This window comes from Alligator sinensis, unplaced genomic scaffold (assembly GCF_000455745.1).
Source record: "Alligator sinensis unplaced genomic scaffold, ASM45574v1 scaffold829_1, whole genome shotgun sequence".
Taxonomy (NCBI): domain Eukaryota; kingdom Metazoa; phylum Chordata; order Crocodylia; family Alligatoridae; genus Alligator; species Alligator sinensis.
This window is the reverse complement of record NW_005842399.1, coordinates 89083-116037: the sequence shown is the minus strand read 5'-3', so window position 1 is coordinate 116037 and position 26955 is coordinate 89083. Positions and strand designations below refer to the sequence as shown.

Below are 26955 nucleotides of genomic sequence, written 5' to 3'. Positions count from 1 at the left end.
CTTATCTTCATAGCTCAGCTGTTCTCCAGCTGATCTGCTAGTGTTGTGCAGCTGTACTGCAAAATCTTTATGAGGAGGAAAGCTGAGGAACTCCGCTTGCACGCGGCGTGACTCCGGGTTTCAGTTTTAATAGCTTTTTAGCCTAAAGTGTGCACGCGTGTGTAGGAGGGAAGGCCGGGCTGGGGAGCTGGTTAGCTAAGGAGCCCCTTCTACCAGCCTGATAAAGACATCCTGCTATGTAGACAATTGAGCTTCTTATCCCACGTAATTAGAAAATGGTACCAAGAGAAGAGGAGACGCATGTGTGTCTGCGTGGAAGAGGAGATTAAAAACCAGGCAAGGCATGGTTTTCTAGCCGAGGACATCTGGCATGGAGGGATATAGTGTTTGTGCAAGCAGGGACATTTTTTTTTTTGCTGTTTTCACTGATGTTTCTTAAAGTGTTACATTCGAAGGAGCTGAATATTTCCCCCACCCCTTGCTGCTGCAAACAGGGTCCTGGTACCTCCTTTTTGCATGTGGGGAAGTGGAGGCATTAAGTGATTTTCCTCCGGAAATCAGCACCAGAGCTGGGAGCAGACCTCCAGCTCCTTGGGCCCTTGCTTTAGCTTTTCACCTCCCAACAAAACAAAGATCAAGAAGCCGGATCCCCCTGCACCATTAAAGGAATGGCTTTCCCCCAGCTGAGGACCTGGCCGGAGCGGAAGGAGATCGTGGCTGAACTCCTTTCACGCCTTAACGATGCTGATGAACCACATTTACTCCCTTTATGCTAAGCTGCCACGACACGTTTTCTCAGAAGTGACACAAGTGAAATCTGAAATCACCGCACGGATCTCCTCAGCCACTCTGCTCCAGCGCCACGCAGCGTGAGTCGCAGAACCCGCGGGCACGGCGAGACGGGAGACCAGGGCGGCGTATTCATTTGTTGGAAGAGTTCATTCCTTGAGGCGCCCTCTCTGTATTTCAGTGCCTCTCTGACCCTACATCCTGTCGCCGAGCCCCAAATCTGGGTCAGCCCCCAAGGAGAGATGCTTTGGATCAATGGCTTCGCTTCCAGCTAATGGTCAGAGCAGCAAAGCCTCATTAAGTTCAACTGAAAGAAGGAATGACTCACCGAGGCCCTGCACCGCCACGTTGATTCTCCCCCTTTCCTTACACAAGGGTTGGGAAGGTGGATCTCTCTCCTGCGAGCGGGTCCCCGGCCCCCTCCTGCGACACTTGGCTTCCAGAAGGGACCGCGTGCTAATCCACGCATCAACACACGTGAAAGGATAGTTCAGAGCGTGATCTGACATTAATAAAACAAGACCACTAGCTCCGCTTCAGAAGCAGAGCCCTTTCTGCATATCAGGGCTTCAGGCAGTTCATTATCGTTCCAATTAACGCACACAAAGTTAATAAGCAAAAGAGAGCACAAGAAACTTTCACAGGGGAGGAAAGGGGGACAAGAAAGGTGTCTGGAAGACTCCGAGTTACAGGCGGCATCAGAGCAAAGAAATAGCAAATATTTAACGTTGTTAAAATGCCAATGAGGTCAGCCCTATCAAGCAGATAGCCGTGGCATCAGCATTACCATTCCTCAGGCGCTGTGCAGAGTTTGTAAGGAAGCCGCAGTGGAAAGTAATGGAACGGCGTATGGCACTTGAGGCAGAAGAAAGAGAGCGGGTGTCTCCTTGCTGCCTGTTGAAGGAATCAGCCAATGCAAGCCTCCAACACCCTTCAGGATCTTATTTTATCTTCATAGTCCTGTACTATTGAGACTCAATGAACGACAGCAGCAAAGAATGGTTGTGCCCCCACTTTATCAGCAGACATTGCTTGGACTCACCACGTGCCAACACCCACGTACCTTATACGGCTGTTGTACACTGCTGTAAGTTATACAGGTTTCCCACACCAACCACAGTTTTGAGTATCCACGCTTAATATCCTATATGCCATTTTGGCTACCACGGTATACAGTTTTGAGTAACCACGGTTTTCCATGCCCACGCATCAACCCACCACCTGCCATTTTTTCCCATAAGCCTTTTGTCTTGCCAACCACGGTTTTGCCAACCACGGGAACTTTCAGGAGCTTAATCCCAGCGGCTGGCGAGAGTGGACAGAGAAGCACCTCTCTTAGGACAACTGCTGCAGTAGATGCTATCCCAGCACTTCGCTAGTAGGTAGGGTGAGGGTAGTAGTAATAATCTGCATTGAGCAAGCAGCTGCACTGGGATAGGGGCAGACATGCAATACCTATACCCGAGTAGTTTGAACCAGTCTAGTGTTCTCCCAGATTTCTCCAGGGGAAACAACACCAGATTTTAGTCCATGATACTGAAGTAGAGCCATGCATGGTATGTTTGCTCCCTGCTTACATCAGGGTAGGAACAGGCGGCACAAACAAAACTGTACTGTGTGCCTAGGCTTTCAGGGAGGACTTTGGTGCAATGAAGAGGGGGTGGTCTACCTCCAGGTGAGCTGGGGCACTCAGCACCAAGGAGCAAAAGCAATCCAAGAGAAAGACATTTACCTTCCTCGCCGTTCTTGGAAATGTGCAGCAGAGCAGCGTTTCCATTTGTCAGAGGAAGGACTCTTACTGGAGAAATCAGCAGCCCTCTTCATTCATCCCAGAGAACGGGGCAGTCTGATGTGATCTTATTCACCGCTAGTGTTACAAGGGAGTCGTTGATGATTATGAAAGCTGCAGACTTGGGGTATATCAATGCGGCTACAATATGGGTTTACTTCAGGAGGGGGCTGGTCCTGATGATCCATACGGGGCAGTAGCTCCTGCATCCCAAGCTGCGTAGTGGCTTTCTGCAAAGGGCTTCTCTGCATCAGAGGTCTCGGCTCATCCTAGGAACCTGCCTGTCAAGAAGAGCCTGGAAACTTGAGTCGGGGAGCGAGCGTCCTGCTCCTGGCACGAACCCGCAGAGGTGCCGAGCGCCCCCAGCTCTCTGTCAGGACTGTTCAGGCTCAGATTGTCAATGTTATTTGTGCCCTGCTCCTTCAGCTCCTTGCAAATCAAGCCCTTAATGAGCACTGTGCAGCTAAACAGGGCTAAGGGGCCCAGACTCAATTTTAATCTACAGCTTCTGTTGGGCAAAGTATTAAGCCCAATGGACAACAGATGAAACCCCATGGGAAACCCTGTAGTGCACTACCTTGCCTATGACAAAAACAGAGGGCCTTCTTACTAGATAGGGCTCATTAGAAAATAAATAAATGCAAATAACTCTGCCCCTTTTTTATTTCTTAAAGGAAAGAAACCCAAGAAAAGCCCAGGAGTCTCTGGAGAGGAAGCATTTTAACTGGCTTAATTTAATCTCGGTTGGACTGGTTGGTTAAAGCAGGTTTTAATTTCCTTTAAATAGATACTTAATAATCCTCACACCAGGGCAAACCCAGCTCCTGCCATGCATAGCTCCCCTAACACCTACGCTAGGTTTATTCTGTGGCTTAAAAAAGGGGCAGGCCAGGCACAGGTTCATCTTACCAAAGCAGTGGAAAGTTTCCTGGTGTTGAATCAATCAGACTTCAGAGAGGAGGCAGAGCGATGCGGGGGGTGCAACCCAACATGCATTTTGACCTCTCAAGCCAAGAATGAGCATGCTCCCGCTGCCGGCTGCCTAGCGCTAAATTATTTACTTCCCAGATGATGCGCTTTGAGGAACAAATGCAAATAAAAGGCAAGCAGAAGGGAACGTGCTTCCCAGCTCACCTTACTGGGTCATTTGTTTTTCATCTTGAAGTCAGACCTTAGCAAAGGTAGACGTTGCTGTTAGACCAAGAGGCAGGACTCCAGGTGCCTGCTCAGCCTTACCTTCTTCTGTAAAATGGGGATAATGCCTGGCTCTGAGAGCCCTGTGGCTGAAAGCCCTAGAGAAGAGAGAGCCTGTGGACAGCTGTCACTGGACAATGAGAAGAGCAGCCCGGAGGGTTTGAGGATATCAGATGGACACGTCCCTTGAAGGCTACCTAGCAGCAAGAGTGCCCAGTTCACTGAGCCAGGGCTTAAATAACACAGAGGCTCAAGCCTTGGAAGTCAACTGAAGTCACCCAGCTACCTTTAAGGAACCTTGATACCTTCCCATTCACAAGTAGCAGATCAAGAGCATAAAACAGAGGTCTTGGGGGAGGAGAAGGGGCATGGACTATACGTGAGAGAGTCAGCAAGGAGTCAATCAGCGGTACCTATTTGGTACGGCTCCCACCCACCTGGAGAGCCTTGGCAGTCATTGTCAGCGGGGGACACCCCTTCCTGACAAGCTGAGAGGCTGAGTTAATGAAGCACTTGGCGCATGAAAGGCAGCGCACGCTTGTTCAAGTTCTGCTTTGATTCTAATCGTTCCTGCCCGAGATCCTCAAATGTTAACAAGCGAGCGCTGCTCCACCGCGGTTTGTGCACCCTCCGCGCTGGAAACCCGACAGCCTGTGGACATACTAAAGTCACGCTCGGCTATAAAAAGAGGAAGGTGTTAGACGATCCCAAGGCAGGTGCCTGTCACTTGCCTTGGGGCATGTCTACAGCACATCCAGGGGGGATGAAGACAGCAGACAGACCCCTGCTAACTGCAATCTAGGAAGCTCAGGGACCAGGGTCAGAGAGGAGGCAGCGGCTGGGGCTCTGCCAACTCCCCCGGGATCCAGAGCTTGTTCGGGGTGTGGAAATCTGCATGGCTGGGTCTTCCCCATGCCTGCTAAATTAATGCTAGATGGGCTATGCCCATTTGGGCTGCAGGTGCTCCCCCCACACCAACACACACAATGACTGGCACTTTTGGAAGGGCTCAGTGCCCACATAAGCAGGCATTTTCTCAAGGGAGCACAAGCAGAGAACTGAGTCCTTGGGAGATTTATCTGGAGCCATGCAGGGAGCCAGCGTCAGAGCTAGAAATGGACCCCCATCGCCTGGGCCTGAGCCCTTGCCCCCCACGTCCATGCTGCAGCCCCTTCTCCAGGCAGGGAGCTAGCTAAGGATGAATGCAGTCCAGGAGGACACAGGGTCCTGGTCCCAGAGACAGGGATGCACATGTACTCTTTTAAACGCTCCTGGGGGGATAATCCAGGCACATAAATCCAGAGCTCCTTGAAGCCGGTGTGCCCCTGCAGGAGCAGCGGTTACTACTCAGCACGTTCGTGACCTTGGCAGGACTGCAGGGGTCCTATTTCTCACAGCGGAAGCATTATTGAGCTATTTGTGCAGTTTACTAGACCCAACAGGGTTTTCTTCAGTAGCAGGCAGTTCCTTCCCCCCTGCCGTTGCTTCTTCGTTGCTCATTTGTCTTCCCCGACCACCGCTCTCCATTACCTGGGGTGGGGAGAGGGGTACAGGGATGCTCTTCCTTTTGATGCTGAGGACTCGGACCATATTCAAGTCCCCTATGCGAGGAGCATCATTCATCCCAGCTGGCAGAGGATGGGGCCGCCCGGTGGGAGGGAACGGGGAAGGGAACTATGGACGGGCCCCACGTGGAAGCCACTTTCCCAGCTGTCCCCTGAGCATCCACAAGCACTTCCATGTGCTTCCCAGCTCTGGCAGCTCCCTTGCTGGAGCAAAGACCCATGCCATTTCTAACAGGCTTGTATATGAAGGCAGGAGGCTCAGCTAATGCAGACTGCCCTAGGGTCTGTCTACACCACAGTCCCTGCTCTGACTGCAACATCCCTGAGTTAGGTTGATACTACCTAGCTCGGATAATGGTAGCAAAGTGGCTGCAACCACCCTAAGCTCAGAGTAGGCAGCTAGCCCATCCCAAGGAGCTGGGTAAATACATAAGCCAGCAGAGGTTTCTGCTGCATTGCCATGGCTGAGGCTCTGGGGCAGCTCCTCTTAGACCTCTGCGAGCATCATGCCATGCTGCACCTCCCCAGAGCTGCTCATTCAAAACTTTCTCCAGGCCGTCTATGGTCGAACAGAGACAACTCTTCCAGACATAAAAACCTCCAGGCGGGAGGATATATTAGCACAAATCCAAAGAGAGAGCAGGTTACACCTACTGCTATGTGCAGATTGCTTGCAGAAGGGTGGAAGAGGTTCCTAAGATCACATTAGCTAGAGATGGGGAGGGGAAAAAAGAGACTTATGAAAAAAGGCCTTAATTAGATTGCAAGCTCTGTAGAAAAGGGACAGGCTTTTTGTTCTCAGTCTGTACAGCACCCAGCACAGCAGGGTCCTGTGGGACTCTTAGGTGTAATCATAATAATAATCATAATCTTAATAATAATGGGTCCATCATTCTGCTAGAGTACAATGCTCTGCAATGACATAAGATGGATTACTGTATTGCTCCAATGATACGGCTACCTTCTTTTTCCCCTCCAAAAGAGCCATAAAAATTATACTTGACTTATATGTCGAGTCAACCTATAATCGGCCCCCCACAGTCTTGACTTTTGTAGCTGCAGTATTTTTGGGCAGGGAATAAAAATACCAAGTCAGATTTCTTTTTCCGGAGTAGCTCTTCAGTATTTCCAATGCATTTAACCCTTTGGGTCCTTTCATGGCTTATTTGATTCTCTTGCAAGGTTTTAAGGGAAAGAACAGCTCTAGATTGTTCTCGGTCATTATTAATTTATATTCAGGGGAACCAGCTGGTTTTACTAAGACTGGACCTGAAAATGCGAGGTGCACTGATATAAAGTGTGGACTCATAACTGGAAATATGTGGTGCGCTCATCTCCCAGATCCACATTATACTACACCATTGTGGCGCTTTCTTTATCTGGGGCGCTGCCTCAAGCTGCCTTGCGGATGCAATCGCTACCAGGTTAACAAAACACGACTGAAACAGAGAATGAAGGAGAATGGACCTGTTGCAGACCGAGCTATTGGGTGAGCCTGTTGGGGTGGAAAGCAGGAACGCAGATCCAAGACAGGCTGTTCTGCCATTCAGAGCATGGGTGATGATATGAGCTAGGCCAGCGTGCACAGAGCTGTAGTGCCTCGTGGGGGCAGACCCTTAGCAATAACTGTGCAGTCGCTAGCTTCCTGTTTGGAAGAGCCCCTCTGAGCGAAGCAGTCAATAGCAGCATCCCATTTTATAGGCAGGGAAACTGAGGCACAGGGAGGGAAGTGACTTGCCTTGGATCACCTAGCTCTCCTAAGTCCTCCTCCAGTGCTCTGGCCACCATGCCGCTCCATCTCTTCTCTCCTAAGATGCCAGCATCTCAGTGGCTATGCTAGATAGATACCTGCATGGCATTGTGACTCCCAGAAACTGAGCTGCCCCAGAGAAAGGGGGTCCCAAATGAGGTCAGCTGGAAAAAGAAATCTCATTGGCCTCAAGCCATTTGCTGTGCTACTGAGACAGGATTTACTTTTCTATGATCACAGTCAGATAGCCCCAGACAGTGCCACTTGGAACATGATGCAGCCTGGGGTTCCCAGTTGAAGCAAGCAGACAGACACGGTCTCACATCACAGCTCCTCTGGCTTCATGCACTGATATAGGTTTGGTGGATCAGGATCCTGAAAAGTGCCTGCAGCTGAGCCAACGGCTTGCTTTTGCTGCTTCAGCATTTAGTCCCAATTGGCTGAAGGCTGCAGAAAGGCAACATGGTACAGACTGCGCTGGGGGCCTGGATCCAGGTGAGAGCTGGGGTTGCTGGGGTAGATCTGGGATATCATAAGGGCTTGTTCCACACATGGGCAGCATATTCAAAGTGCAGGTCAGGCCCCCAAGAGGGAAGTTGTGTAGTGTTACAAACAGTTGGATATGGAAGCAAGAAAGCATGCACATGCACACACATGCTCACAGATGTCTTAGATGCATGCTCATATACATAAGTGCCCCATATATATAAGCAGGGGTTTAGGTTGTAGCCATGTTGGTCTAAGGACATAGGCAGACAAGGTTCCTTGGGTGAATTTGATACCTTTTATTAGACCAACCCAAATAGTTGGAGAATAGTTATTAAGCAAGCTTTCGGGTTCAAAAACCCTTTGTCAGGCTAAGGAAGCTTCAGCAGTTGGTGTGTGCTCTTTATGTTCACATGTGAGCCCACACGTGTCCATATAACACATACATGTTCACATCCATATAGTCATGTGCACAAATGCGCACAGGAGTCTATGCATTCAAGCACGTGTGAATACATGCATCTCATACATCAAGGCACATGAAAACAGAGCACGTACGTGTACATCCCCCAAATCAGCATCATCTGTTTTTTTATACGAAGACCTTGACCTTTGCAAAATTCCAGCAAGACAATGATCAAGAGAAGAAGATTGGGAATGAGCTGGAGAAATTTGGCACTATGTGGTCCATCCTGAAGTGCCAGTGGAGTGCAGACCTCATGTTTTGCCATGGCTGAGGAGTTGTCCCCAGTCACGGGTGACCCAGCCCCTTCGCACTCTGCCAGATCCCTCAAAACTTTCTTGGATTGTGGGAAATGATGCCGTTAAGTGGAGAAGAGTGAAAAAGAAAATTCACTGGGCAACATTTCCAAGTCAATCCACTCCAGCAGAACACGTGCATGGAGTGAGGCCATGACTGCACATGTCTCGGGGAGATTAACAGCTCCCGGTCCTGCTCATCTTTCCACGCAACTGTAAAAAATATGTTTGATTTAACCCCTTGGAGATTATGATCCATATCCTAGGAAACTGGGAGATTCATCGAGGGAAATGCCGGCAAGAGCAGTGAGACGAAGGGGCAGCTTGTACCTTGTGATATCACACGCATTATCAAAATGATAGATAATGGCAGAATGTTTCGAGCGGCCCCACTTGTAAGCCTGAAAAACAGCTTTATATATGGCACAGACATTGAAACACACCTTTCTGTGTGCACACCTGTGCACGTACACACATACCTCATCTGGAACGGAGCAGGATAAGCAGCAGCCAGCAGTGGGTCATGGCAGGGGGGATGAGGGGCATTATCCAGTCAGGTTACAACCGCTGATGCTGGACCTAGAAAGGTACTTAATTCTGTCTATCCCAACTGGCAGGGCAGAGGCAGTGATCAGTGCTACCATCACTTTTTATCCCTTTCTACAAATGGTAGCACCCAGATTTGGGATGATGACACAGGGGAAGCAGATGACAGCGGGATCTGGGGATGCTTTTGGAGATCTGCTAGAGATATGGAGGCCGCACTGCGGAAAGGAGGTGGAAAGGAACTGCTCCCCGGATCTATGTTTGGGACATATGGCATGTATCAGAGCTGAGTGTCCTATTAGCATCCAGTGGTGGCAGAAGCATGATGCTCTGGTGCAGCGGCTTGGAAACCTGGGCACCAAGGTGCTGGCGGGGGTTACCAAAAAGGCCATTGCACGGGAAGAAGCTGCGGCTCTGGCCGAAAGCAAAGGCAGGCAGGGGACAGCGTGTCCATGCAGGGCTCTGCGAGAGCGGCTGACAGGTCAACCGCCCTCCTCAGCCACTCAGGAAGATTGAAGAGAGAATAAAATCAGCCCAGTCGAGTTCAATTCCCATTGATAATGTCCATATGCAATTAGAGCCAATTAGGGGCAGGCAGAGAATGACAAGTGTTTGGCCAGGAGGTGGGGGAGGTGGGAAGGGAGGAGGTCAACACCACAATCCAATTTCCCAACAACCAAATGCAATTAAGGAGTATTACTTACCCGGCTGGCCCAGGAGGGCCAGCGCATAAATGGCACAAGCCGGGAGCAGGAGCATCTTTCTCCCCAGCATGCAGACCACTGGGAGCAAGCGCTCCTCCTGCCCTCGTTTCAGGCTCCGGGAAGTGGCGTCCATGTACTTCACCATGCTCGCGCTGTTCCTAGTCATCCTGGTGGCAGCTCTTCAAGGCACAGCTCCCCAGGAGAACTACTTCCCTTACAAGGTGCCCCTCGACCCCCGGGGGCTCGTGGAGCTGGCATGGAACGTCAGCTACCCGGAGCAGGTGGTGCATTTCCAGGTCTTCATCAAGGAGCTGAAGTTCGGGCTGCTCTTCGGGATGTCAGACCGGGGCGACTTCGAAAACGCAGACCTGGCCGCGCTCTGGAGCGACGGGCACAGCTCCTACTTTGGGGTAAGCTGCCTGCGATGCACTTGAGCTGCGGAGGCTGGCCACTTAGCCAAGGGGCTCCATCCTATGCTAACATTTGCTCCCCAGTTTGTCAGGACTGAACTGGACCTTGCCATACATCCCACTGGACTCTGAGGGGGATTAGGTTGAATGCTGTCTTCCCTTTGATTAGCTGGGGGTAGTTAACAGATGCCAGGAAGTTTATTCCAAAGGGATCTAGATACCACAGTGATTCAGGTACCAGAGTGATGGGCAGGATCCTCAACAGACAGAGGAGAATAGAAAAGATCAGTTGCTGAGTTTGACCCCCGTGTTGATTTACTATTTATATTTGCCAAGCGTTCTAGCGGGTGGCATAGTCTGCAACACACGCACGCCCCATCAGCAACTTCGTTCACTCATGTACTTCTGTGAGTCACATTAAAAATTAACCACAACGCCCACTCACGACTTTGAGAAAGTGCAAAGGTTATCATCCACAAGGTCTGATCCTGCCAGCACCAATAAGCCAGATGCAAATCAGATTTAAAACTATAGCAAAGATCAACAGGACACTGGAAAGTACCCGCTGGCTGACAATTGCCAGCAGCCTGGGATTAGAAGAAATTAAACATGTTCACGAAGCCTGGATGGTTAAAAGAGCTTTATATTAGACCGATGGTAGGGTAACTCATTTCCGATTCTGTTTGACTTTGGTATTGGAACTCTTTTGCGACATAATCCATGCTTTTTCATTTTTCTGTGCAATAGGTTCGTTTTGGCATTAACGCTACAAACACTCACAATGCACTATTCCCAAATCATTGGGTCAGACTCATTTTAATTTTATTTTCACCGCGGAAAGCAACTCTGATTCTTTTTCCTCTACAATGCTCTCAAGTGACTTTGATTTGCACCTTGCCGCTTGCTTAAAATTAACAATAAAAATACTCCTTCGCAAGGGTCAGCCATGTGATCTGCCGTGTAATGAAAGGATGGAAAAGAGAACGTGGAACATTATGGTCTGTGCTGGTTTTCTTGCTAAATACCAGCTAATCATGATGTGTCATGACCCAAATGTTACATTATTTCAAAGCACTGGGTTGCACAAAAAAATACATAGGAAAAAAAAAAAGGAAAACCCCATAAAGGTACATTTCTAGTAGGGCTTTGCAAGATGTTCAGTGCTGAATTAATAAAAAGCAGTCGGCATCCTGGCGTTTCATTCCATTTTGGTGCTTTACACATTCTTTAAATACTGCCTGGAGAGTTATATAAATCTGTGCAGTATTGTTTCTCTCCCCACCCGCAGCCTTTCTTCTGGCTGTGTTTGTCAGCTGCTAAAAGATCCAAATTTGCTTAACCTTTGCCTATACTGCAAGATTAATTTGCACAACATATTCCTATGAAAACAAATGTCATGCTTGATTTTATTTTTCCTTTCAAAGGACAATATGTTCAAGGAATATAATTCTGTGCTTTGAACTGAAATAGTGCCAGGATGGTTCATTCTTTTTATTTCTCAAAAAAAAACAACCCAGTGCCTGCTTCTGTGAAGCGTGTACAGGGAGATTTCCTAGTCTCTGCCTTTGCCACCCAGTAGGCAAAAGACACCACCAGATAACAGAAGAGACTTATTCAGCGACCCAGTTCCTGCTCCAAACCTTTGCACCCAAGCTTCACCGTGTGCCCTATTCTGTCACCCCTATTTAATGCTTAGCACTACCATGCTCTTCCTGTGTTACTACTGAGTTCAGCGGGCCCCTTGGTGGATAAGGGTACTACCCAGTCAAAGCACAAGTAGTAGAAGCTGGCCATATAGGATTACGGCATGCACATTTCTCCCCATAGGAACAGCGTTGTCTGATCTTCAACCAAAATCAGCCGGTCAAAGTCTTGAGTGAAAACCCCACAGAAGAATTAGCAAAGATGCATGCAACCTTTTCCTACAGCCAGCGAGGGTTTCCTGGGCTTCCTTTTAGTAAGCCAGGCAATGGTTTAAAGAGACTTTGTCATTGTGAAAAGTTGGGCACGTCCATAAACTTCCCTACAGTTTTGAAAACACGGTACTGTCCTGATCCATAGAGAAATCTCCGTGCAAATAAAGGCTGGGCCGAATGGACTCTGCCAGTCACTTCGCTGCTGTCTCCCCCAGTCCATATCTTGATTTTAATGCACTGTTTCATCGTCTGAGTGCCTAGGAACCCAGTTGTGGAACAGAATCCTATTGTGCTAACATCAGAACGTGAAGAATGAAAAGGTGGTTTTACTAGGGGGGAAAAGGTAGGATGACCATAAAACAGTTGGGCAAACCTGTGCTGGCTCAGTCTCGCTAGTTTGGGTTACAATATCAGTGGAGACTCAGCAGCATAGGCATTAGCTCATGCTGGCAACCAGAATACAAACTCTCTAGGGATTCAGTAGCCTATGCTAGGACCCCTGGCAACTATGTCTTTGCGGCTGTTGTTAATCATGCCAGTTAGCACAGGCATTCGGGTACAGTCACCCCTTTTTTTTCCTGCTGTGACTTTATAATAAAAGATGGCAAATGATCATGTCCTAGCTGGTTACAAGGGTTTCTTCTTCTGCAGGATGCGTGGAGTGATCAGAAAGGGCACTTACATATGGACTCCCAACAGGACTACCAGCTCCTCAGCGTGCGCCGAACCCCAGAGGGCCTCTACCTGGTCTTCAAAAGAGCCTTCAGCACCTGTGATCCAAAGGACTACCTTATAGAGGTATCACATCACCTAGCTATTGGCAGAGGCCAAGTGTAATGTCTCCTTGTCATTTGGATGGTCTACTTTCTGGGCACTGTGCTCTAGAGGTGTCCAGTTAGATCGGGGTCACCCAGCATTGAAATTGCAGGCTGATTGAATAATGAAGTCCTGGCTCTGTCAAGATGAAGGGCAGAAATCCCATTGACTTCAATGGGGCTGGGGTTCCCACCCATGTGTGATAATATTTAAATATCTGTGGTCCAGTGGTGAAAGCTCTGATTCGAAATGCAGAACCCCTCGGGCTCTGGATCCAAAGCAAGTGCTGCCAAGCTTCGGTCATGCTTGCAACTAGTGGAAATCAGGAATAATTCCATTGACAGCAGAGTTACACTGGTGCAAATAGGGGTGTGATCCAATTCAGGCCCCTGTTTCTGGCCTGGATGTGCTTTGTGATTGGAGGCAAACTGCCCTAACACCTTTGTGAGCCATTTGTAAACTGGAGTGATGATTTACATAATACAACATCATGAGATTTATTTGGTCATTGAAGAGATCCTTGGATGGAGGGGGCTAGGGATGTGCCAAGTTGTACTGTGGGACACCTCATGTACGTCTTAGTTGGCTGGGGAGTCATAGTCCATTGCTGTTCTTGTATCACCGGCCTAAACTTTCATAGAAGGTATCAATGGCATGAAGGGATGGATTTCAAATCTAGAGTCCAGCCACCACAAAACCTCCCCCTTCTCAATAGCCTTTCTACCATAAGGATGGCATTCAAAAAGCCTACCATAAGGATGGCATTCTACCTTAAGGATGGCATTCAAAAAGCCAACATGCCTTTCAGCCCCTTTACCCACTACGGCTTCTGGCAATGGAGGAAATCAATACAATATTCTTTGGAAAAAGCCCAAACTAACAAAACAACCTTTCCCCAAAAAGGGAAGAAGTACCAAAGACCCAATGACATCCAGTAAGGACTTCATTATTGTTCTTGCTTTAGCTAGAAAGTTTTCAGATGATGATGAACAAAAGTACAAAACCCCAGAGTGGCCAAGACAGGGCAAGACAGACAGATCTCATCCATTAAGTAACTGAAGGCTGGTGGTTTAGTGGGCTGATGCCCAGCTTTTTGTGTGTGCCATTCATTATGCCTTGCTTATGCGTTAAATTTAATGCGAGAGCAGCATCATTCATTCTTTTTAAGGAACAAGGGAAGAGCTCTATAGATAACATGCCTGAGATAGGAATAACACTTTACATCATCTATTTACAACCTCTTATACATCTTTAGGATATGTAGATTTTATCCGGCTCCCACCAAACGCTTCTGTTATGTATGTGTTAGATTGATATAAATACACCTTCTGCATCACTCCGCTTCACAACCTGAAGCCAAGTATTGTGAGTGTTACACAGAGGTGTTGTTAAAAAGGTGACAAGGAGGAGGATTTTAGCAGGAGGTGATGAGCCAAGATACAGTAACTTGAACTGGGTGAGGTGTTTGTCGCACAATTCTTCTTCAATGAAATCTCTCTCCTTTTAGGTTCACTAAACTTCTGCAAAATTTGGGGACAATCTCTCCCAGTCTGGTTGTCTACACAGGACAGGTCTCAAGAGACAGGGTTTTGTGCATGGGTCTAGGACACAGGGATGGACTGTGATTTTGTTACAGCTGAAAGGTTTTGGTAACTAAGAACTTTTTGAGCCAACCAGGGGTTTCATCTTTTGTATGCTGAGACATTTCCAGGCTCCAGAATACTCCCAACTTTTTTAGAAAGGAAATGGGTATGCACGTAATCACAGGAAACAAACTGATGAATCATTTTGTGCACATTTTATTGTGCACCTTTGAAAAGGGCTCACTTGATTTTTTTTCCCCCTCCTAATGACTAGCTTGACCCAAAGCCCATTAAATTATTTCCAAAGACTTTGGTGTGCTTCCTATCAGCCCTTCTGCATGTGCACATCTATCCAACAGACTGCTGGGTATAGTGCAAGCATGCCTCAGAGTTAGCTTTAAATGAGCAAGCTCAGGTCCCGAATGCAGTCCAGCTACAGAAACATGCAGTTCAGACTGGGCTATTTTACCCTGCCAAAATAAGGGAGAGAGAGAAGGCATGGGTGGGGGGAGACATACAACCCCTTATTTATGAAAGAGAAAAGTGTATTTCAGGCTTTACACGTACTGATTAGTGTAGTGCACGTAAAAAAGGAGATCATGCAATCTGAAGGAAATGGTGTGAATGCCCTCGACTTAGGAAACCATCTCTGCTCGTTGATTGATGTTGATCATGAGATCAGACGAATGGATTCCCCCTCGGTCTGTAATGTCATTTTTGGTGGAAACTCCCCTCTCACTCCGACAACATGGCCATGGCACACGTTAGAGCAAGCTTATGGTGAGCCCCCAAATTTGCCATGCTTGGAGAGGTAGCATCTCCCTATTGGCTTCCTCCCATTTCTAATGGCAATAAAAAGTTCAGTGGGTGACTCTAAGCTCAGTAACATTTGCCATGAAGCTCCCCGATGGGAGGCATGAACGGGCATGAAGCTCCCTGCTGCCCTTTGTTTCTCATTTCCAGGATGGCACCGTGCACCTTATCTATGGGATCCTTGAGAAACCGGTCCCTTCTCTCCAAGCAATCAACATCTCTGCCATCTACAAGGGGCTGCAGAGGGTACAGCTGTTGAAGCCTAACATCACTACCCCTGAACTGCCCAGAGACATGAAGACCATGGAAATAAGAGCCCCTGATGTAGTCATTCCCAGCCAGGAGACGACATACTGGTGCTATATGGTGGAGCTTACAGACGACTTCCCAAGACATCACATTGTCATGGTAAGAAGGAAGAGAGCTTTTCCCAACAGAGATCAAGGAGACTTCCCTTTATGGCCAATTAAAGCTCTCCATCCCCTTGACCTCTGGCAGAGCTGTCCTTCTGTTCCTTCATTCACCACCCAGTATCCTATACAAATTGTGTCCTCCGTGCTCCTGGAAGTAGGGAGGATGGAGGATGCAGCCAGTGCTATGCCCCGTGCATAGAAACACATCCTTCCTTTGAGACGGAGGGTGACAATTAGCTCGAACGCAACATCGTGCAATACCGGTAAGAAAGGAAACTTCCAGGAAATGATGACGCATGAAGGGACACAAAAAGGGTAAATAGGAGATGGAGGGAAGAAAGGAACAGACCTGAAAAGTTGTGGCCAGATGGAAAATATTAAAAAAAAAAAAAAAGCTTTTATGAGCTGGCTTCTAACCATAGACACAAGCTGAGAAGCAAACTTTGGTGAATCACACAAATATGCTACAAATGAGGCTGTATCTGTTTCCTTGCATGCTGTGGCTCTTGGGGCTTTCCTCCCATATCCTAGCTCAATACTGCTTGAGTCACATCGACTTCCAAAGTACAAGAGAGAAACATGAGAACAAGCTAATGCCTGGGACAGTCAATTGAACAGGAGGGTAATTCCAGCATAACTGCCTAGTCATCAGTTGCCGAGAGATTTTAGCGCAGGAGGGGAGTAAAGTAACAACTCAGCAGATTACCTAGTAAAGTTAGAAGCACAAAGTGTGGCGGGGAGGGAGGAGAAGCAGCGGGACCTGCAGCAGGGCTCATCAGGTTAGGAAGAGACGACAGGGCAAAGGGAAACTCAGAGCAGGGATTTCTCTCGACCAGATGGCGTGACATGAATCATGCCTGCGTACGTAAAAAGTGCATTAACTCTGGTCCCCTGGCACTGGAGCAGATCACTCCTACAGCTGGCACTTGTCGATATGCCAATTTTTCCAAGCCTGTTTTAAATCATTCTCTTTACATTGAATTCCTTGCCCCCACCACCGCACCTTGTACGTCGAGCAGCGATTGGTTAGAAATGGCACTCAATAGCTTCAGGGAGAGGCTATCACAAGGTGTTCGATACCATTTTATGAAAAGTCAATTGCTCCGCCAAAGACCTCCGAGCAGCAAAACTGGCAAATTCCCTAGTCGTCGTGTAATGGACCCGTGGCTCCTAACTTAGCGGTATGTTGCTTTTGTCTGCTGCTTTACAATGAAGTCAGTGGAAATCCTTCTGTAGACTTCAGCAGGTTCGGGATCAAACCCAAAGCTGGAGTTCTTAAACATGTTCATAAGTGTCCAAGCCACTCCCATATCTGTAGCAATCCACCAGCAAAGAGTTGGCAATACATTTGGGGGATCTTCTTCGCGGAGCCTAGAGATGCTCCAGAACCAGCCACGTTCACTACCCTCCAGTATTACCTAATAGTTTTTGTCTTCTCCTTGGACTCATCTTTGCAGTACGAGCCAGTGATCACAGCAGGCAACGAAGCGCTGGTCCATCACATGGAAGTCTTCCAGTGTGCGGCTGAGTTTGACAGCTTCCCACATTACAACGGACCCTGTGACTCCAAGATGAAGCCGGAGCGACTGAACTACTGCCGACACGTGCTGGCAGCGTGGGCCATGGGAGCTCAGGTGTGCAGATGCGACTCATGGCCGGTGCACGTATGCTCATATTCCCTTCCGCTGTTTCTCTTTGGCCCACTGCCACTCTACTTAAAATCACAGGGTCACGGTCACCCAGTCCACGGATGAGATTTTGGGATCCAAACGTGCCTGGCTGGTTGGGGTCCCTGGAGTCTCTTCCATGCTGTTGTGGTTTGGCTCTTCCTGGCTGAATATCTGATCCCTGCTACACCTAGATGCCTCATGCCTGGGCCAAATCCCCATCCGGTGCAGACCAGTATTGTTCCCCCAAAGTCAGCAGAGCTATGCCGATCCCCACAAACTTCTCCTTCCAATGGAGAAGACTGCTTTCAAGGGTGCCAGAGACTGCTGGCTATTGAGCAGGCAATTTAGGGTGACCTCCTCTATCCCACAACATGCACTTGTGATGCAGAGAATTACTCGCCCCTGGGATCGTTCCCTCCTTGACATCTTCCATGAATTCACAGCACGCAGACCTCACGCCTCTTCCTCCTGCTTACAGGCCTTCTACTACCCTGAAGAGGCAGGTCTCGCCTTCGGGGGGCCGGGATCCTCCAAGTATTTACGCCTTGAGATCCACTACCACAACCCCCTGGTCTTCCAAGGTAAGCGAGCCTGCAGCAATGCATGCCTTTCAGGCAGAAGCCACCTGTGCTTGTGTGGTCTCGTCAGCACGATCTGCGGAAATTTCTGACCAAAGCAATAAAAAAAGTCCATAAAAACTCTTCCGCCCAATGCTTCCCAGGCACCAATAGGCTGAGGCAACAGAGCCAAAATAATCCCTGCCTCTTGGAGGTGGTGAACAGGGAAGGAGGGTAAATACCAGAACTGCCACCTAATTGCGGGAAGCCAAGTGAATGAAAGAAAATCTGGCTTGGAGCACAGCTTAACACACAGAGCCTGGAGCTCTGACAAATGTGATGGGCTTTAATGGAAGGACAATGTCTAGTGCCCCTGGCAGCCACCACCAGCATTGCCACCTTTTGCGTTTCTGGTGTCAGCCGCGGCAGGTAACAGCAAAGGGAATGACAAAAACCTCCTCGCCTGAGCCAGATTGTGCCCTCTGGCACATATTCCCATGAAAGAGGCTTAGGATAGGCCTGGGAAGTGCCACCAGGTGAACTATTTCCCACCAGCAGCAGAGCGAGGCTTGGCATCTGAACCAGAGGGCAGAGATCCCATTGCTGCAGAGGGTAAGATAGTTGTATCTGTCAGGTATTGAGGTTGTAGCCATATTGGCCTAGAGGCTAAAGGAATCAGGACTCGTGGTAGGGGCGATATCTTTTATTAGACCAACTAGATTTTTGCAAAAAAAAATCTTTAATTGCAGGGTTTTGGGCACGAACACGCCTGAGGAAGGGTGTTTGTGCCCAAAAGCTTGCAATTAAAGAATTTTTTTTTTTTTGTGGCAAAAATCTAGTTGATCTTAGAAAAGAGATCACCCCTACCACGAGTCCTGATTCCATAGTTGTATCTGCACGCTTGCTCCTACTTCAGGTTGAGGTCCAGGCTTCGAACCACCCTACCTTTGCCTCGGGGAAGCAGGTGAGGTGTCTGTTGGGTTCTTTACTGTTTTAGAGAGGCAAGGCGAGGCGAGGCAAGGCTGCCAGCGGGGAAAGAAGAAAGCAGACAGCATAGCAAAAATAGCACCCTTCACTGATGAGACCTTCCAGGCAAATTCTGTCCAGTTTGAATGCGATCAGCTTCAGACCCTGTGTCATGACTGAAGTCCAGAAGATCACTAGAAATCTCATGGAAATGGTCATGCTGGTGAGATTTCCAGCATTATCTGCAGGCTGGAGAAGTTTGGTTTGGACCTGCTCTCAATCCCAGCCTCCGGTTTACACTTTGCTCTGCCTGATGCAAGCCCTTGCACGCTGCAAACTTGATGCAGGCTGAGCAGTCCTGGACTGCACCTGGCAGCTGACAGTCAAGGCAGGGGGAGGTTCAAGGGTGTCTTTCGGATCTGGAAACCCTTAGGAGAGCTTCTGCTTTCACTGCATCTGGCTCAAGGCAAAGGTATCTGCTCCCTCAAACAGATCCCTTCGTCCCAAGCACAAACTTGTCGGGGGGTGTTAAAACCCGTGTGCAGTTCCTGGAAAGCCCTGCCCTTTATTTTACCATTAGCATCTCTCCGCATCACACCCTCCGTGCTTTATATCCATCATCTCTCTCTCTTTGCTTCTCACTCTGCTCTGCTCTGTACTCACACTCTTTTTTTAATCCCACTGAAATGTCTCTATCCAGTGTATCCACACCTTTCTTCACAGTCTTCCCTAAGCTGAACACGGAGCCAACAAGAGAATAGCTCTAAGACAGCTACTTTTTAAGCAAATACAATACAATTGAGAAAAATGCAATGCATATATTAGATATATCTGGACTGGAACAAGACCGTTAAGTGTTAGAAGCCGTTTTGGACTGTCCTAAGTAAAATAACCCTGTTTGACTGTTCTTGCTATGACAAATATCCTGTCTTGGAATAACCAGTAGTCACACAAATGGCATGGACAGTACAGTAATCTGGCCTCACAAACCCCCAAGGCCATCAGGGTTATTATTACCCGTATTATTACCCGGGTCGTTATTATTACCCATATTTCACACAGTGGGGAACTGAGGCAGCGAGAGGTTAAATCATTTACCCAGTGTTACCTAACAGCAGTACACAAGGTAGACTCAGACAGGAATGATTAGATGGAGGAGGGATCTTCAGAGACAACCTGCGCGTTCCCGTATGCCTAAGTGTTTACCTGGCCCTTGTATCTGATTATTTCACGCTTCAGTAGATGGATTCTCCCCAGACTCCTGGGAGAGGGGTCAGTGCTCTTATGCCCATTATAAAGGTGGGGGACTGAGGCTCAGAGAAAGGCTAAGTGACGTTGGAAGTCTGTTATCCAAGTTGTAGCCATATTGGTCCAGAGGAAAAGGCAATCAGGACTCATAGTAGAGATGATATCTTTTATGAGACCCACAAGATTATTGCAAAAAAATTCCTTTAATTGCTTTAAATTACAGGAATTAAATTAAATTCCTTTAAAAGCAATTAAAATAATTTTTTTGCAAAAATCTTCTTGGTCTAATAAAAGATACCATCTCTACCATGAAGTCTGTGACACAGCATGGACCTGAACCCAGTCCCTGAGAGGGGCTCAGGGTGGTGGCAGAAACCTATTCCCTTCCCCTATATACAGAGTTTTTTCTCCCCACCCCTGCTGCCCCAGCCAAGTGAAATGCAGGGGCCCAGCTCAATACAGAGGTATTAGCCTGGTGGGCACAGGAAGAGATTGTTTTAATGCACAAATTATATTTCTTATTTGAGGCATTGGACAGAGAAAAGTCCCACTAAATTACCAAATTTTTCATTTACATAAAATCAAGTCACTTCACGACTATCCAAGTGTATTTTTAGAAGACCAGAGCATATGTACTACAGATCAATCACATCACACTCGGAGACTTGAAAAGCAACACGTCTATAAATATGGAGATGGCTTCTTTTATTGTTTAACTGCCTTTTCATTTTAACCAATAACTGCTCCCCATTTATTCTTATCCTTTTGATGAATCCAACCCAGAGACAAATACTTAAAAATAAGTAAGAGGCCTCCATGGCTTAGCTAACAAAACCTTTCCCTTTAAAGCTTATTCCTGAAAAAGCAGCCACGGAGCGGGGACACATTAGAACTATCTGTGGTTTTCTTTTTAGGTATTCAGGTGCCAGGCTCCTTTGGCAGATTTGGTTTAAGTCCATTACCTGCAAGCAACAATCAGTTCCTAAATTGTTTCTGTGGCCTGCAATGGAGGGCGGCAAAGACCCACCCATCCCTAATGGAAGGGTTTGCAAGTATAGCCCAAGGCTTGGTTGGGGCTCTCTCCCCAGCAGTCTTGCCCCTTGCCTTCAGGGCATCATGGGCCAAGTCTAGCACACTGGAGGGATTGCACTGCCCCCGGGTACTGCTAGGGAGTTTGGTTTGCTGTACTCTTTGCCCAAACCCCGTAGCTTCCCCATTGTCTTCCTATTGGGTCTTGTCATGGCCAGAATTGAAATGCAAGAACTGACCTCCAAACTCCGAGTGCCTTCCTTCCCCGCATGCTGCCTCAGTTTGCAGATCAGGAACCTGCCGGTGCATTATGCAGAGACTGGGAGACTGTGCGTTATTTATACTGACTGGGAGTGATCCAGCTTAACTTCTCCCTCCAGGAGATTCTCTGCTCGTTGCAGCTCCCGGGGTGAACACCGTCTGCACGTCCCTGTTTGGAGAGTGGAAAATATTGCATCATAACGCAGCAAACGCATTTCACCGCATTTACATCTCTGCTTTCTCTTCTTGTGCTCCCAGCTCCTCACTCATTCACACCCGCTCCCTACCAGGAACAACATGCCCTTGGTTTTCTGAGCTGTTGTACAGTTGGATTCGGTGCCACGATGCATGCATATCTGTCTGGGGAAGAAGCCAGGAGACTAGGGAGATGATGGGGTCAGAGAAGTGCTACATCCCAGACTGGAGCAATAAAAAGAGCAGAAGCCAAGGATGGTTTCAACTACAGGAGACCCATGTCTCTGGGTAGAGTCTGTCTTGGGCAGACAGAACCACAGGGGTTACAGCGGTTTCTCCCTTAGAAAGGATTTGCACGTTGACTGTTCATTAGCTTTGGTCACTGAGAGGCAGTGTCTCCCTGTTCCTGAATGCAGCAGAAGTCCTTACTACAATGCATGGGTTGATGGCCCTTTGGAAACCATATCAAGCTGCAGAGAGAGCATGGTCTAGGTAATGGCAGGACCTGATAAAAGAGCTTTCCTTCAAACAAGGGAAACACTGGTGGTCCCATGCTGAAGAAAGCAGGCTGGGAAACATGCTTTCTTTCTCGGGAAGAAATTCAGCATCTGTTTTCTCCCCGCTCCTGAATCTGGACCAAATATATACAAGTACAGGGGCTCTTCTAAATCTGTCGTGCAACTATAGCCCCACCTGCTTTCGAGTCTCACGCACCTCCAAAGACATTTCCACCCAACTCCCTGTTCTCCTGCCCTTGTGTTACTGCTGGCCACTGTCACCAGGGCAGGATTAATGCATAGGTAAACTAGGCACATGCCTAGGACCTAAGTGAAGAAGGGCCCCAGCTGCGCTTATTTGACATATTATAATTATCAAGTGAAAAAAGTAATATAAATATACAGTATTAAGTAGGGGCCCACTAGTTTGTTTGCCTAGGGCCCACTGAAGGGTTAGTCCGGCTCTGACTGTCACCCCCTGGATTAGTGAGGTGACCAGAAGATTGGGATTGTGTTTAGCTCTAGTCTATTGTGAAATTTTCCAGGGTAGAGGGGAGTATAATAAGACTTTAACATAGAGGTCATAGCAGATGGAGAATATACAGTCAACTGAGCTGCCTTTCCAATGTTCACTACACCAAAGCTTAATATTTCATGGCTGATCTTTCCCTGAGAACAGCTTGCTCCCATTGTGATCTGCAGTGTGGCATCAAAACACGTCCTTTTATTTTGCCAGGTCACCACGACTCCTCAGGGATCCGCCTTTATTACACAGCCACACTGAGACGCTACGATGCCGGCATTATGGAGCTTGGCTTGGTCTACACGCCGGTGATGGCTATACCTCCTGGGGAAACCGAGTTCTTCCTGACAGGCTACTGTACGGATAAATGCACCCAAGTGGTCAGTATGCTGGGGGAAAGCAATGCCCCATCCAGGTTGTTCCATCACATCAGCACAAGAGGGGATCTATGCAAAGAGAGGATCAGTGCCTGTGCTAACATCCGTGCACTTTCTAGACATGAGATAGGCTACCCAGTAAGTAGCCAGGAGTGTGTCCCAACAACAGCTGGTGCAATTCAGGAAAGGAAGCTCATCAGCAATGAGAGCAAAGCAGCAGCTTTCCCAGTAATAGCGTCCCCGTGTCAAAGGCCTGACAGCCAGGCAGGCAGAAACCAGGCAAAAGAGAATCACTGAACAGGGATTTCTCATTTGAACGAGCTTAAAGTGCAAGGAGGAATGTGCTCTCTGCCCAACAGCTCCTGAATGAGTTTCCTAAATTTCCACGGTGTCATCAAGAAGTGTTAATCAATAGACAGCGTTAATCAGGAAGTGTTAATCAATACTTTGGGAGGGCATACCCTGGAACAATAGTTTGTGTAGCTAGCAAAGGCGAGGGAATAAATAGCATCATGCCTAGTTGTCTTCTGCTGAACTAGAAAGTGCTGGTGGGTCAATCTTTGTCAGACAAGCAGACTATAAAGAAACAAAGTGCGTGCAGAAGCAGCTCAGGGAGTATGAAGACAAGCTCTACTGTGCGGGATTTGGTGCTGGTCCGGCAAATACCTGCCATGCTCTTCCCAGCAAAAGCCCTACTTGAGGTCTGTGTGGCAGCGGGTGAGAGCTCTTGCAGAGATTTATTTGCTCTTGGCTATGCCAGCACCTGCAAGCCTGAGTCTTCCCGTGGGACTGTTTCTCCAGGCTCTGCCTCCTGCTGGGATCCACATCTTCGCCTCCCAGCTTCACACTCACCTGACGGGAAGGAAGGTGGTGACCGTGTTGTCCCGGGAAGGAAGTGAACGGGAGATAGTGAACGCAGACAATCACTACAGCCCTCACTTCCAGGTACAGACCTTTTCCCACTGAGTGCAGCCTCAGCCTTAGCTAAAATAAAATGAGGGGAGGAGGGGAGTGTTTAATAGTCAGCCTCCGTTCTTGGGCATCTGGGTGAAAAACTGATTCCAGCCTATTCCCACCAGATCTGTCAGTGCAGAAGACAGTGTAGGAAAGTGGGTGTGTTGGTGTCTTCTAACTCTAAAATTGTTTTTTTACCCTTTTAGGAGATCCGCATGTTAAAGAAGGTGGTTTCTGTCTTTCCGGTGAGTGTCTGTAGAAGCAACTGCAGTTTCTAAATGACGGAGATCGTAAGAAAGTAGGGCTGGAAAGGACCTAACAAGGTTGTCTAGTCCAGCTTTCTGCTCAAGGCAGGACCATCGCTTAACAAGCAAATGAAATTCTAGGGTCTGTGCGCTGCAGGAACTCAGACTAGATGATCTTGTTGGCATTTCTGGCCTTAAAAGCTATGAATGCCTGACATTATTTCATCCTCTCCACTGCAAGAAGCTGAGCAGATAGTCTGCCTAAGAGTTTTCTCATGGGGTTCAGCTCCTTAGTATCCAGCAACTTCCTAGGCAAATCAGCTTTGCATGGTAAGGCTAGATATCAGCAAAGGGAGCGATGTTCCCCTGCATAGGGTGCTTAATAGGAGCTGTGCCAGGGTTAACAGAAGGTAGGAGCTGCTAAATCAGCACATCTCAGCTCCCTTGGCCACATCCCCATCCTTGCAATCATTGTTCCACACAAATCTCCACCCTGGGCAGATATCCCGTCCTACTTTTGGCATCCTAAGGCTGATTGGAAACAGTGGCTGAGCCTGGCCCAGTGTTATATTTTAAAGAATGAAACATGGTTAATTGCATCACTTGATTATTAAAGTTACGGAGAATCAAAGCTGCAAGAAAATTCACAAGCTCCCTTCCAAAATGTCAACGTTTTCTGTAATTTTCTCATTGGCTCTATTAATAAATAGCAAGAAGATGATGCTGGGCCTTCAGGACTGTAACACAGGGAACAGGCTGATCTCTGAGAGGGCATCAGGCAAGTTGTGCTGGTAAAGGGCCTCGTTTTCAAGAGTATCAAAACACCTAAAGGTGAAGACAGATGCCTAATGGGAGTTTCAATAACCCAGGCACTCTTGAAAATCCCATACAGTGCCTACATGCATCTTCAGGCACTTTAGAAATTTAGCCCTAAGTTCCTTAGAAAGCAGGGAGGAAGCAAAAAAGGAATCTTGTGGGGAAGCGACTGTACAAAATCCCTTTGCAGAAGGGAGGTTTGGCAAATCTTTGTGCTATTTCCCTTGAAGCCCGTGTTGTGTGAAGGAAGCAGGGTGCCTGGGATCACTTCAGTGCTTAAAGGGTGCAAATATGGGAGAGGTATCCCCGGGCACCATCCCTGGTCTTGCTGCTAATCAGAAATAGAAAGCTTTCAGATATAACCATCTAGCATCTTTGTGCTTCAACACACAGGGGGATGTGCTTATAACATCCTGCGCGTACAACACAGAGGACAGGGACCAAGCCACTGTGGTATGTGTGTGTGTGTGTGTGTGTGTGTGTGTGTGTGTGGATGCACATGCACACAAATCAGAAGGAAGTGGTTGGAAAACTGAGTGTGGAGCCCATTTACAGCCAAGGGTGAAGGGCTGACATGGATACTGAAAGTTATTGTACCCGAAACCACATCATGGGAGGGCAGGGGCTGTGGTCTCTCACTCCTTGTGATCTGTCCACTCAAGCAATAAGTGCATGATGTGTGTGCTTCGTTCTACAAGCCACTTGACAATACGTGGGTATCACATAAGCAGCGTGTGTGACAGCTTGGGCTATTTCCTTACACAGATGCACAAAAAAGAGAATGTCACAGAGACGAGTTAGGGAGCCCAAGCTGCAGGATTGCAGGAAACCTCCATATTATCAGAGACCCCACAGTCGAAGGGGTGAAAGGCCAGTGTGACAGGGCCCTGCAGTTCGGCACTCTGCATATCCAGGGCCCTGCGGGCGTGTCCACACGTGCCAAAAGGTGGTTCAGGGGCTCGCACATCTGTTCAGCTCATAGGCAGTTGCACAGAGATGGCTCCCATGGGCTGATGTTCACTGAGGAGTTCCCTGGCTGATCCTCCCAGGGATGCAGGAAAAGGCGGTGGCTGCTGACGGTTGACTGGGAACCCAAATTTGTTTCTCTTCTTTTTGCAGGGTGGGTTTGGCATCATGGAAGAGATGTGCGTCAACTATGTGCACTATTACCCTCAGACGCAGCTAGAGCTGTGCAAAAGTGCCATTGATCCCGGCTACCTGCACAGATACTTTAATCTTGTGAACAGGTAGGGAGCCCCACATAGCTTGGGCTTGGCTAGAACATGTGGTACGTGAATGGTGATGAACATCCGATTGCTGGTACACCTGAAAGGGGACAGTCCCCACTGAAAACCTTTATTTGTTCTGCAGTGGCAGTGCTAGATGCAGGAAAGCCAGACAGTTTCCGGGAAGCTGGGGGGATAGTGGGAATGAATCCTGCCTGGGTACTATTCACAAAGAATAAGCAGAACTCCTTCCTTCTTGGGGATATGACCAAGCTCATGTTTTTCAAAAGAAGGTAGAAAGAGGATGCCTGGCAAAGAATGCCTTTTTTGAGAAGACACAAAGCCTGGGATAATGCAGGAGATGCTATTATTGGTAAAAACTGTGAAAAAATGGCTTGGCAGAAGTGAACTGCACTTCCAAAAACCTCATCCTTTTCAGCTGAGCTGATGTGAATGCCCTTCAAACTTTTTGGTAAGGCAAAAATAATACTAATAATAAAAAAAAAAAAAAAATCAGATAAAACTAGACCCTTCATTGTAGCTTCATTTTTTTAAATACATGACAAAAAGAAACACTAAATGGCCTCACAAAATCATAGACTCTAATGCTTTAATGCTGAAAGCTTCAAAATGAGGCATTTTGGCTTTTTCTGAATTTCTCCAAGGTTTTCTTTTTTGCTTTGTTTTGTTTTTTACTTTCTGACCAAACAGCTTGGCAAAGCTGATGTGAATCCTCAAAGCTTTTCAGTGTTGCTGCACCTGCCTTTCTTTCTGGAAAAATAGTTTCAGCTACATTTTTTCACTAGGTTCCCCTCCCCGTCTCGGGCCTTCATTTTCCAACTATTGGTTTGCAAGGGG

The 26955-nt window shown here is 47.9% G+C and overlaps 2 protein-coding genes across 2 annotated transcripts in view; one reads left to right on the top strand and one right to left on the bottom strand.

The window, feature by feature from the left end:
* The window catches only part of FAM163B (family with sequence similarity 163 member B), a 100111-nt gene that overhangs the window by 68656 nt on the left and 4500 nt on the right, over positions 1 to 26955 (bottom strand). The window contains exon 2 of the mRNA XM_025211301.1: positions 21243 to 21433. The gene's annotated coding sequence lies outside the window, so the exon portion shown is untranslated. The remainder of the gene's footprint in view (positions 1 to 21242; positions 21434 to 26955) is intronic.
* The window catches only part of DBH (dopamine beta-hydroxylase), a 23173-nt gene continuing 5841 nt past the window's right edge, over positions 9624 to 26955 (top strand). Inside the window, exons 1-10 of the mRNA XM_006029772.2 lie at positions 9624 to 9992; positions 12560 to 12706; positions 15271 to 15528; positions 16991 to 17167; positions 17682 to 17784; positions 22693 to 22859; positions 23658 to 23801; positions 24017 to 24055; positions 25265 to 25324; positions 25991 to 26118. Of these exons, the coding sequence (XP_006029834.1) occupies positions 9651 to 9992; positions 12560 to 12706; positions 15271 to 15528; positions 16991 to 17167; positions 17682 to 17784; positions 22693 to 22859; positions 23658 to 23801; positions 24017 to 24055; positions 25265 to 25324; positions 25991 to 26118 (1565 nt within the window). The 5' untranslated portion in view covers positions 9624 to 9650. The remainder of the gene's footprint in view (positions 9993 to 12559; positions 12707 to 15270; positions 15529 to 16990; positions 17168 to 17681; positions 17785 to 22692; positions 22860 to 23657; positions 23802 to 24016; positions 24056 to 25264; positions 25325 to 25990; positions 26119 to 26955) is intronic.